This window comes from Eulemur rufifrons, chromosome 19 (genome assembly GCF_041146395.1).
Source record: "Eulemur rufifrons isolate Redbay chromosome 19, OSU_ERuf_1, whole genome shotgun sequence".
Classification (NCBI taxonomy): domain Eukaryota; kingdom Metazoa; phylum Chordata; class Mammalia; order Primates; family Lemuridae; genus Eulemur; species Eulemur rufifrons.
In genome coordinates, this window is record NC_091001.1 from 73,430,283 (window position 1) to 73,443,077 (window position 12,795).

Here is a 12,795-nt window from a genome sequence, read left to right on the forward strand (position 1 = left end):
TTCAATGTGGGATTTAAAGCTTAACAAATCTCATGTTAAATCTATCTTCTCCACCTAGCTCAGCCTGTTTTGGAATTCATGGTGGACAAAAAAACAAAACAAAAAACAAAACAAAACAGCCTTTTTTGCTGCTTTCTCTTCTTAGAGATGGACTGATGGAGTAAGAAGGCAGAATATCAGGAAACAACAGGCCAGCAAACACCAGTGATAACTGACTGTTGGGGGTTGCAAAACCTCGCTCTATCTTAGGTAGAGGTGAGGGCTTAGCCTGGCAGGGGCAAGGCAAAAAGCTGGCCATCTTACTTCGGTGTGGAGGCCCACATGGGGAAGGCAGCAGGCACAGCCAAGTGTCTCCTCTGAGTTATGACCTGTGGGTGTCTCCTCACCCTAAAGCACAACAGGCCTGGTGATATTATCCCAGGGTCCCTCTCCCTCCAAAGGTCAGTGCTGCTGTGGGACAAACCTTCACCCCTTAGTCCTGTTTTAGTCTGGTCCTGAGATCTAGGTCCAATTACAAAGTGACCAGCACAGGTTCTGTGCTCACACTTTTACCTAAAGCAAGACCTTCATGAGGAGTTACAGTGCACAGTGATGTCAGAACAAGTATTGGGAAGGAATGGTTTTCCTTCTCATCAGTCCAGTCAGCAGCAGTGTCCTGGCTCAGTCCCACAGTTTCTCGTCACGCCATGAACCGACACACCTGAGAAGAGTGGGTGGCTACTTCTGGACATAGATCCTGACCAGGCGAGGACCAGAGATGAGAATTTCTGCCTCCTGATGTTACCAAGTAGAATAAATCAGGTTCCCTAATAACCCAAATGCCTACCTAAAGCCTGCTCAAATTTAACTCAAACACTATTGAGCCAAAATCCACAACAGGGTTAGGGTGGAATTGTCTGGATCACTAAACTAATGTTTCTTTGAACTTCACTCAGAAAAACACACACACACACACACACATACACACAAACACACACACCCCTACCCTCCTCTGTAAAGAAACCAGCTGTAAGAATTTATTAACAAAGTAAATTTGAATCATGTAGTCCCTCAAACATTTATCAACTATCTACTGCCAAGCAGGTGGTTAAGTGCTGGGGCTGAAATGCTGGCTGGCTGTCGGCTCCAGATAGAGCGCAAATGTTTATGTTACCCAGGTTTTGGATCACTGGTGCAGAAAGCCCGGCTAATGTTATCTGATGACACACTTAGCTGGGGATGTTAATTTACCCAGGCCTAGAAGCTCTAACCACCTCATTAGTTTTGGAATCTGAATATATAAGGATCCTTTGGGGCAAGCCCTCATGGAGGTCCCCTGCAGGGAAGGTCTCTAACCTGAGCCTCTCCAGCCAACAGCAGTGTGGTTTGTGTCCCTTCCAAAAAGTTCTATGAACCAAACAGACCACAAGTTGAGAGGCTGAAAAGCTCCAGTCAAGAACAGGAGCTTTAGCTCACTCCATCTGTGGTATTCTTATTTTTGGAATAAGAAAATTAATTGGACTGCTCAATCTATAATCCACAATGGCTGTGAGGAATGGGTAATAAAAGTTAAGGCACTTGGGACTTTACAAAGTACTGTGTCATTGCTCAACAAAATTCCCGACGCTGATTGCCTAAGAGGTTGGAGATCGTAGCCTTCATACCTTCTTTATCCCACCCTCCTAGGTCTCTGGGTCACTGCAAACAAAATTTCATTGCTAGCAAATAAAGAGGAGTGAGACACAGTCACACACAAATAGGAATTATTCTTTGCTGGCTGTTTTTTTTTCTCTCTACTAATATTTTTATCATCCTGTTCAGAATAAAGGACAATGGGGCCTGATCCCATTTATTATGTGGATGTTATCAAGGACACAATCTTCTTGATATAAAAGAATTATGGGTCTTTGAAAGTGAACAGTTTACTAACTATGGCATAGAAGATTGGACCCTATTGGAACAAAAATAAATGTTCTAACTAATTCCTATCCACATGACCTTTAATGATTTTTTTAGCTACTTTCAAAACAACATTTCAAAAAAAAAAATTAATAAGCAATCATACTAGGTTAACATTAAGAGGCAAAAACAGAAAAGGTTGAGAGTTAGGGAGAAAACATCTGATTGTAAAAATTATATTTAAAGCTGCATATCACAAAAATTCTAGCCTAGGCTCTCAAACAAGACTCACTTCAAAAAAATCAAAATGCAATAAATGGCCCAGTGGCACTCCCAACATGGGCCCACTGTCCCCTCCCCACACTACAGACCAACCTCCTTCTTGCAGTCGTCATGGTTTTGAGCAGGGGCCATCTTTATTTGTCTAGTTTGATCCACAAACTCACAGGGAAGGAGGCAACAAGACCTACATGCTCACGGAACAAACGGCATGGACAAAACTCATTACGGATAAGACAGGGCTTCACTATCATTCGGAGGTCCCTATTCTTGAACAGAAGGACAGGGAAGAGAATACTCTGGCTCCATTTTCTCCCAGGCTCAAAGAGGCAGTTCCGTCCGTGGGCTGATAATAAATACAACACATACCCTGAGCCCCTTGCCTGCAGTCAGAGGCGTGGGGCCGGTCTGCACACAGGCCCTTGCGGCTGGCAAGCTACAGGGTGGAGATCAAGTTAAAAATAAGGCTTCTGGCAACCCTGCCAACCGCCAGCATCATATTTTCCTGGTGATGTCAGTGCAGATGTGGGGCTCTATCCCTGGGCGGCGGCTGCTGGCTCAGCCCCACCACCACCTATGGCACTGCATGTGCTCTGGGAGAATACAGCATCCACTTTCAAGCCAAGGCGAGACAAAACCTGCTGGGTCAGTCACGGTGACTGGTTTAAGCTTCTTTGGTTTAAGGTGCATAAACAAAAGTCACATCAGAGAGGGCCGCAGCAGGTCTGGGAAACAGAATGAGGATAAAATTTTCACTGTAGGCTGACAAATTCCCTGCCCAAAAAGGCAGGGTGAATTCATCAGAAGCTTCGTTTCCAAGGAGACGACAAAATACCAGCCTCTCCCTGTACCCCCAAAATAAAAAGCATGCAGGAAAGAAAACAGAAAATGTCAGAGACTACTGAATTCAATTCTTTCCACCTTAAGCTGACAGCTCAGATTTTCCAGAGAATCAAGACAAATTTAGAAAACATTCCATTATCTTATGTGGGATACAGGTTCATCTTGAAGCCAGCGCCCAAGCCTGGCCCTTCAAATTCCAGCACCATGCCCTGTTTAACAGGGACAGTAGCCAAGAACTTTCTGACCAAAGGCAGTAACCTCAAAATTACCAAGACGAGGCTGCATTATTACAGGTCAAGAACATCACCCAGATGCAGAAGGTAATGCTGGGGCTCTCCCCAAAGCATTCACCTCACTTATCAGAGTCTCCTCAAAAATATCAATCATTAATTGCAGATTTCAATAGGAGACAAGCCCACACTTGATTTTTCAATAATATCTTCCCATTTATGATGCACGGCACGTTGTAACACCCCACTTACCAGTCTCTCTCCCGAGAGGACTTCCAGCAGCTTGATGAGCATCCGTCCATCTCGAAGGTCAGTGTACAGGTCTGTGATCCGGCAGGACACTCGGGCGAGGTGGGAATTCACCCACTTGGTGAAGGTCTTCTTCTGCACAGCTTCGCGTTCATCTGCAAGCAGAACGGAGCTCACTTTACCACCAACCACAGCGGCAGTGGCAGCAGGTACGTGCCAGCAGGGCCCAAGACCCCAGCCAAAGGAAGATCAGCAAAACTAAACTCCAATGAAACTGCTACGTAGAACCTATTATTCGCGGTCATCTCTGAGAGTACAAGATGGTCCCAGACTTACCACGCTCAACTTAACATTTTTCAACTTTCCGCTGGGTTTATTGGGACGTAACCCCATCATAAGTCAAGGAGCAACTGTACAGGAATTGTACAGTCTGGGAACACGTGAGCTCCCAGGGCAAACTGCTGGTAGAATATCCGTTGCTCACTTTCCTTTTCTCTCATCCCTGCTGAAAAGGCAGCAGGATGCAGATCACAACAGTGTCCTTTGCAGTCCACCCAACACTATTTGCCTGATAAAGCTTCAAACATACATGTTATAGCTATTATTACTCCAAAAGGTTGAGTGTGGTAGAAACCCAGAGTATATGAAAGGGTGTGGGGTAGAAAAGCTCAGGAGGCAGCAGAAAACTATTTCCCTCATCTACAAAGGACTAGGTAACACGTGACAAAATAAATCTACCCATGACCTTGATTTGCAATGACCCCTTCACCTGCTCAGTCACACGTGCCATAAATCAGAAAATGGCAGGCAATATAGTGGAGTGCAAGGAGATCCGAGCATCGAGAGGGCAGGGCTGGGACCCAGGGTTTCAACAAAAATGTGATTAGACACTAGATTCAGTGTCCTCTTCTATAAAACAAAAGGTCAACTATCATCTCCAAACTTCCACCATTTGTTCAAAAGGCAACTTCTGGTTTATGGTCTGAAGTGTGATAGTTGCACATTCAAGCTATTCTTGAAATATTATTAAGCTTTTCAAGGCTCAGTGATCAAGTTCTGTCCAATTCAGAGCATAAAACTCTAAATACATCTGCCCAGAACTGGCCCATCACATCCCGTACAAATAGGGCTTCCAAACTTCTTGCTTCTGCAGAATGTTCTAAATCCAGGCTGCCAAAGACCTTCAATAGACATGCACAAAATGTGCCCTGGACCCACCCATTCACACTCCCGACTCTGCCCTCTACAGAGCCACCCTTCTGCCAATTTCACACACCATTTCTAGTTCCACCAGCATGAGTCTGCGACAAAAGGATCCAAGCCCTCTCCTAGCGCAAACCCAAATCCACAAAGACATTTACATGTGAACGTATAAAAAAGAAGCAGACAGCCCAACAATTTCTTTTGTATCTCAAAACCACTGGGTGACAACTAAAAAGCCACCCTTTGCTGATGGGGCATGTGCCCGGTGGCCAGAGGGATGGCCAACAGCCCAATACCCTGGGAAGGTCTGCGCGGAGGCTCTGCTAATGCCTTCTCAGCCCCACACAGGGGAGGGAGCGAGGCAGACGCCACACAAGCTTCGGCTGCCAACCTGGCAGGCAAGCCAGCCCGGGCACCTGCCAAGATGCCCGGCCACCTGCTGCAGTCAGCAGCTCCTCGAGGTCCAGCCTTTCCCTAAAGGAACAGCCCTAACAGACAGAAAGAGGGCCCTTCCCCAGGGACAAAGGCCAATCAGAAACAAAGGATCAAAAAGGACAGGATTGGGGGAAGGAGAAAAAGGCCGTGAGGGGCAGGCTGCAGACTGAAAAAAGAGCTCACCAATAACATCATGATAGGTCCCACAGAAAAGACCACATGCATTATTAATCACACAATCATCATGATGGATGGTAGCTTTACTACAGTGACTCGGGGAGCTGTAATTTTTGGCCTAAGGTTGGCTGTTTTGAAAGAGCAGGGCTAAGCAGAATACATAAGGCACATTTCACAGACGGCCTGTAGCAGCCGGAAGAGTAACTCCCGGTTCAAATGTATTTAGGGTCAACTAATTTTTTAAAAATTATAAAATCCTTTATGAGTTACACTGGAGATGGAAAATGTCTTTAATAAAGACCCCGATGGGTATCCTAGGCTGTTAATATAGAGTTTTGGGCTCAAAATCACTACCACACCCAGCAAGATCAAAATGAAAACATGCTTGGATTAAAGTATTTCTAAATAAATAAGCACAAAATGTGTTCCTCAGCCAACTGTCACTCTTTTGGGTGAATTTCTCATTAAAGGAACACCCTTGTCTTCTTTAAGGTTCTGAATTAACAGGTTCCTTTCTGAGGAAACTCTGAGGATTTGCTTCAAACAACATTAAACACACTCCCTCAGTCCCTCGTCCTAAAGAGTTATAGCTCCGTCCCAACCTCCTCCCCATGGAGAGGTCACCGGCAGGAGCAGAGAAAACTGAGCTGAAACAAAACAGAGATCTGTGCAAGGACAGCTCCCCAGGGCTGCTATGGTCCTCAGAAACTCAAGGGAGGAGAGAAGAGGAGAAAGAGAAGTAAAAAAATAAAAAGAACGAGAGCTTTCGTTCTTGCCCTTTCTTCTGTTTCCCACCCCTACTCTCCTCGCAGCTTCAGAAGCAGGCCCCAGGTAGCCTAACAGTGCTGGAAAAATCACGTGGGGTCTAACTTCCTTGGGCTCACATCACCACGATGGCAAAGGCACGCAAGGTTCTGTCCAGGGACTGTACCAGAATCAACACCCTTATGATATATGAAGGGCAGGAAACAGACTCAAGAGATACAAAGCCCAGCCAGCTAGCGTGTCCTCTTACAATGGAGCGCCCAGCGAACAACAAACACTTCTGAAGCCGGAAGCGGGGAAAAGGAGGGGGAAAAATCTACCTAGTGGACCCACAGCCTCATCCTCTACTGAGGGGACTTGGTCCTTTGTTCCACCCTTCCTGGGGCGGCACCATGACATCACCCCTGCCCGCCTCACCCAGCGAGGCTGGGGTGGGTAGGCCAGACATCTGAGGAGCAGGAGGCCCTTGGCACAGACGAGAGACAGCCCAGGAGTGTTTCCAAGCTCAAGCTGCTGTCGCTGGGCCTGAGCTGTGTAAGGAGATGGCTGGAGCAGCAGCAGGAAGCAAGACCACTTCCAGTCCTATAAACATGAGGCCACTGTGGTGATGTGAAAACGGGAATTTACAAGCTCCACATTGGTTTGCTTATTTAGACCAGAGGTTCTCCACGAGTGGTGATATCATCTCCACCCCCCTGCCTCCGGGGATGTTTGGCAACAGCTACAGATGCTTTTGATGGTCATGACTGGGGCAGGGGTGCTACTGGCATCCAGCGAAGAGGGCAAGGGTGCTGCTAAACATCCTACAGCACACAGGATGGCCCCCACAACAAAGAATGATCTGGCTCAAATGTCAGCAGTACCAATGCTGAGAAACCCTGGTTTAAACATTCTGGGCATGCGCCAACTGGACCTGACATTCAGAGTGTCTCAGATGGCACTCCCCAGAGAGGGGCACCAAGTTGGGGTGCTATTCATTCATCATTCACTTTGTCCACAGCAAAGACATCTTGATCCTGATGGTCTGCAAGTCGGCTTGATGGCAGCAGAAATGCCCTGCCTCAGGCCCACGTGTTCCACAAAGGGCATGTCAGGGAGCAGGAGCTACAGCAGGGCAGGGAGAACAGGGCAGCCCGGTCTGGTTCGGTGTGGTAGTGGGTGCTTCCTGTCCCCAGCCACTTCCATTCCCCTTTTACCTTTTATGGGCCTGGTATTGCTGTTATCAAGTCAAATCACTCTTGCATCTCCTCTCAAGAAGCTGACGCAGCTGAACCTGACACTGGCTTCAGGATGTTCTTCCCATCCAGCCCTGCCCAGAGCTGGGCAGGTGGTACCTCCAAGAACAGGCACCTTTGCCTCCCCCTCCTCCGCCCCCTGTGCTTATCTCTCAGTTGTGTTTGCTTCCTACCTGCCATTCATTATATTAGTATAGTATATTATAGGGACTCACCTAAAGGCTGCCCAGTATTAACTATGAGGAGGTAAAGTGCATGAACTGCTCTGAATTAGCTCCATCTCCCCTCTGTCAGCAAAGAAGCAGTCTCATTAATTCAAACACTTTGAGAAATTTGCCAGGGATCATGGAATCACACAATCTCAGGGCTAAGCAAACCTTGAGAAGTCATCTAAATCAACTTTCTTTCAAAATCAAAAAATCCCTTCTTTAACATCTGGGCCAGCTATTTAAAAATCCCAGAGGCAGGGAGAGGAACTATATGTGCATATGTGTGACAGGATTTTGTTCAATAGTTGTATAGAGAGAAAATGACTTGCTCTTTCTTTTTTATCAAAATAATATTAGCACTCACTGAGCACTTGCCACTGTCCCATGCACCGATCTCTCTAAGTACAATCACCCCTTGGTATCTATGAGGGATTAGTTCCAGGACCCCCTTGGATACCAAAATCCATGGATGCTCAAGTTTCTGATATAAAATAACATAGTATTTGCATATAACCTACACAACACTTTAAATCATCTCTAGATTACTTATAATACCTAATACAACATAAACATTGTATAAATAGCTGCTACACTGCATTTAAAAGTTTATATTATTTATTATTTATTGTTTCAAATATTTTCAATTCACAGTCTGTTGAATCTGCAGATGTGGAGCCCGCAGGTATGGAGGGCTGACTGCACTGTACAATCCTCACAATGCCCCATGATGTAGAAACTGCTAACTCTCCAGGCAGGCTGGCTCCAGAGCCTGGCTTCTCGAATCACCACACAGTAATGTCTCATGCACAACATTACAAGAAACGTGTTTCCATGATACAAGATTTAGAATCACCCATCATCTCACCATCTCAACCCAAGTCTTTCTTTTGTGAAAGGGTCTGCTCCACCCCTGGGTAACTACATCAGTTGGGATGGTGTCTCCATCAAGACTACATCTGTCTCTGTGGCCCACTGACGCTTGCTCCACCTTCAAAGTACAGGGAATAGGTTTCCTCACTCCCTCACACAAAGGCCTTCAGGTTCCAACACTCCTCGCCAGCCCCTCTCTGCAATGACTGCCCAATGTGGTATGACACATGGGACCTAAGATCGTACCTGAGGACACCACCACCTCTTAGCAGCCAGATGTCACACACTTAGCAATACAACCCAGGACTCGAGGAAGCTGCAGCTCTGGCCGTCCAGAGATAGGAAACACAGGGACCCAGTGGGGGGAAGGACAAAGAGAGCCAGTAGCCCTCTGTGGGAGGGGCGTGGTGAGGCGGGCTCTGTGGCAATGCAAAGGTGGGAGTCAGGAAGGAGGACTCCTAACTGTGTTCTCAAAATAAGCTTCCTGGGACCACAAATTCTACCAAAATATCCCTAGAGCCCTGAGAGCCAGAAGTGGTTCCAAGTGTGAAGACCCAACCAGCTGAGTCTTCAGTTCCACAGGCTCAGAGATACATTAGCCAACTACTGGTCAATGAGAACTGCTGAGAGGTAGACAAGAAACCCACCCTCAAGTGAGTGGCAACATTAACATCAGCTTCTGATCCAAGGAAGGAGTGAATTTTAAGTGAAATGCCATGATGGTGTTCTTTTCTGCAAACAGATTTCATAAGAGGGTGTGCCTGCAATAATAGCACCATGCATCTGAAATGCAATTCATACTTTCTCAAAACTCACTAGATCCTCATGGCAGCTATTAGGTAGGTGGGACACAAGAGTTATCTCCAGTGAAGCCCAAGGCTCAGTGAGGTTAAGGGTCACTCAGTGTCACCAGCCAGTAGTGGTGGGGTCCTTGGGTGCTGCTGTCTCTCCCATTCTCCAGTCAGGTAAGAGAGATTAAGACGCATAGCTACACATTCTCCTCTATGTGTTCAAATTCACTGTTTTTTGTTATTTGGTTTCTGATAAATAATGTGAAATTTTCAGAAGGTGTCTTAGAAAAAAGAAATGAGATATTTAGAGCTGAGAAATACATTTGCTTAATGGTTAAAACAAAAGAATGTTACTATCCTTTCTATCATCATCCCCTTCTAAAAGCAGCTCATATACTTCTTTTCTTTTTAGGGAATATTATCAATGTTGGAAGGCTCTAATCTTTCAATATTTATTTACTCTGGAGAATTTGCTACAACTGGAAAAATGAACACTGTTAGCATGCATTAAGTTACAGGATACAGAAATAAAGATTTATTGTTATTGATTACTAATGAACATAAGAGCATCATCATGTTATAGAAATGATTGTACAGCATCTTTCTGCAATGCCCTCTGCACAGAGTGTGCTGAACACAACCATATTCACCATATGCCACAGTTTTGGCTATGGAAACGAATGGGAGCCAGGGAAGAAGGAAAGGCCTAAGGCATGAAATACCTCTGGATGGAAAACAACAGAAATACAGAAACAGGAACTGTCAAATGACCCTATTCATTATTCTCCCAAAGACTGAATTTATACCTGGCTTAAGAGAACTACTCTTCCTTTCACTTTTCAAATACTCTAAACCTGAGGGTGTAACCCAAGAATATTTCCTACCACGTTCTTCTTCCATTGTGTTAAGATAATAACCTACACCCTAAGTAAGAGATGAGTAATCATGCAGTTTTCACTTTGCAAAGACACATGGCTAAGTTAGGTACAGATATGGGTTCAAAGGAGGAAAGAAAGGAGTTGAGAAATCAAAGAAAGAAGCTGAGAAAATCAAAAGATGAGGAAGCAATCATTCTATGAACATCTCTCCAAAACTGGCTATTTAAATCAATAATCCTGGGTAGCTGCTAGCTGACCAATCTGAAATTGAGAGTATTAATAAGCTCCAATATTACAAAGCACATACTGTAGGGAGTCTAAGACAAGGTCTCTTGCCCTCAGGGAACCAGAAGTCTAGCTGGGGAAACAAAAAGAAAAGTTAAAAAATAATGAAAAAGTATTACAAAGAAGTACAGGATCAGTTGCCAGAATGATTTTGACAATGTATTTTTGTGTGTCTGGAAGAAAAAGCTCACCACAATCAGGATGGTTTCAGGCCCTACCCACCATCAATTACTGGAGCCCCCAAGCCTGGTGCCTCTCTCCCCATTCTAATCCACCTTCAACAGCACTACCATAGTCATGTTCCCCAAATAGTAGTTTTGAAAAGTTGCACCACTGTATTAAAACCTTCAATGGTCCCCAGCTATCCAGAAGACAGTCCAAATCTCTGAGCCTGGCATTCAAGGGTCTTGAGCAGCCTCAACCTCTCCTAAGGCACCAGCTTCCTCTGGGAACTTTCCTGACACACCATCTTTGCGTTCCAACACAACAGGTCTCATTCATCATGCTCTCAACTCTCACCTTGCACACGGCCTTTTCCTACCTTTGCTTACACCATTCTTCTAACCTGGAAGGCATTTTCTCTTCTCTTACCATTCCCCTTTAAGACCTAGCCAAGATTAGCTCTTCCAAGAGTCCTTCTCCTGTTGGGTGCCAGTAATCATCATTTGATGGGATGTGGTCTCTTATCTTTTTGTTTCATATCTTGTGTCCTATCTCTTCAACTTGCCTGCAGTTGCCTCAAGGGCAAGGACACACAATTTTACACCTGTTTAAGACCTTAGCATACACCTGGCATAGAATAGCTGCACAATAAACATTTGCTGAATCAATCAGCAAGCCTCCAGTGCCCAAGAAATATGCTCTTAATAAATTCTGCTGTTCCTGGTGGTCTCAATGAAATTGCTGAAGAGGAGACAAATTTCAAACCACATAGACATACCCTAAGAAATTAAATGTTATCATTGCATAACACTAAAAATCTTTCACAACTAATTGTTTCAATTGTTCCTCAATGTCTGAAATATGATAAAAACGCAATTTTGTAATACTGTTTTTGATATTAAAAGGGGCCCAAAGCCACCGAACTAAACTGTTTGACAATTTTTGTTTTTTGTTTTTTTTTACTTTGTTTTGTTTTTGGGCAATTGCCACCATAGACTTCTGCGGTAGAGTGAAGTTGCAAGATACACAAGGGTGTAATTACAACATTATTTTAACATATTACAACATTATTTTAACATGATCCAAACAGGCCAATCGTCACAAGACTTAATTTATAACAATTTTCACAATTTATCTATTAAAGTTGAATTCTTGAGTTGTTTAAAAAACAAAACCCCAATTCCAAACAAAAGAATACAGTAGGGCGGAGTCCCCATATGTGCCTTAGCTTGAAAAAATAAATAAATCATTTCCCAGGAGCAACATACAAAATACACAGACCAGGAAACCGGAAACAGGCAACTGGCTGTATTGATAATAGAGAATCAAACTGTTATCTTGAGGCAGCAAGAGGAAGGAAACTAATCTTTTGACTGAAGGCCTCTCTGTGACGGATTAGTCTGGGGGCCTTAAATTCATGTTTGCTGATTTGTATATAAATAGAACTTGAGTTGAAATATTTTTCCTAACAGTTTAACCATGAACAAAACACATATAAACATCTGTTCTGAATGCACATGAAGCAAATATACAATTCTCTGCTAATACTTACAAACTGATAGGCACACTATAAAACCAACTGTGACCTCTATATGACCTTGCACCTGCAGTTTACATAAGTCAAATAGTCCCTGGTTGCAACTTCCAGAAGGTCTTTCTTCTGAGCAGCACAGCCCCCAATTTTTCCAACATGGGCCAGGAAACCAGGGCACTGCAGAGAGAACCTCCAAGAGGAGACCTACAATAATGAACTGAGAAAACGGGCTAAATTCCTGGGTTCCTGCCTCCCTCTCAATGTCATACTTTAAGGTCACAATCCACAGAAGCCAAGACCATGGAGAGGGGTGAGGTTACGGTGGGGGCTTACTCCAAAAACAAATGGGCAGAGTAACACAACTAGCTCCTCTAAGATGACAGGTAAGGTGAGAACCAGTGTGAATTAACAACAGCATAAAGGGCCGAAACCCGGAGGAAACAGTAAATGCTTTAAAGAAACAGAAATAGGATCTTATGAAAAAATTATTCAGAAATTGTTCACTGTATTTGACCGAAAATAGGTGGCACACTTCAAAACTGCTTTTATATAGAGGAAGCCATACCCTGAGCCTGCTAATCTGCTATTCTCCATCTCTGCAGGACAGGAACCACAGCCAGGGAGAACAGTTAGGGCGAAGGATGAAACAAGCCTGAGCCTGTTCCTATGCACCAGTGGAGGCTGTGTTAGGATCTTCACTAACTTAACCTTGTTTATTACAACCTCTTATTTTTAACTAGCTGAGGAAAGTGAGGCACAGAAAGGTTTTGGT

General features: G+C 44.5%; 1 protein-coding gene across 3 annotated transcripts in view; it reads right to left on the reverse strand.

Annotated features, from left to right (window-relative positions):
• The window catches only part of SPTBN1 (spectrin beta, non-erythrocytic 1), a 190,653-nt gene that overhangs the window by 65,930 nt on the left and 111,928 nt on the right, over nucleotides 1-12,795 (reverse strand). For all 3 annotated transcript variants that reach the window (XM_069494377.1, XM_069494378.1, XM_069494379.1), the window contains one exon: nucleotides 3,483-3,634. In XM_069494377.1, the coding sequence (XP_069350478.1) occupies nucleotides 3,483-3,634 (152 nt within the window). The remainder of the gene's footprint in view (nucleotides 1-3,482; nucleotides 3,635-12,795) is intronic.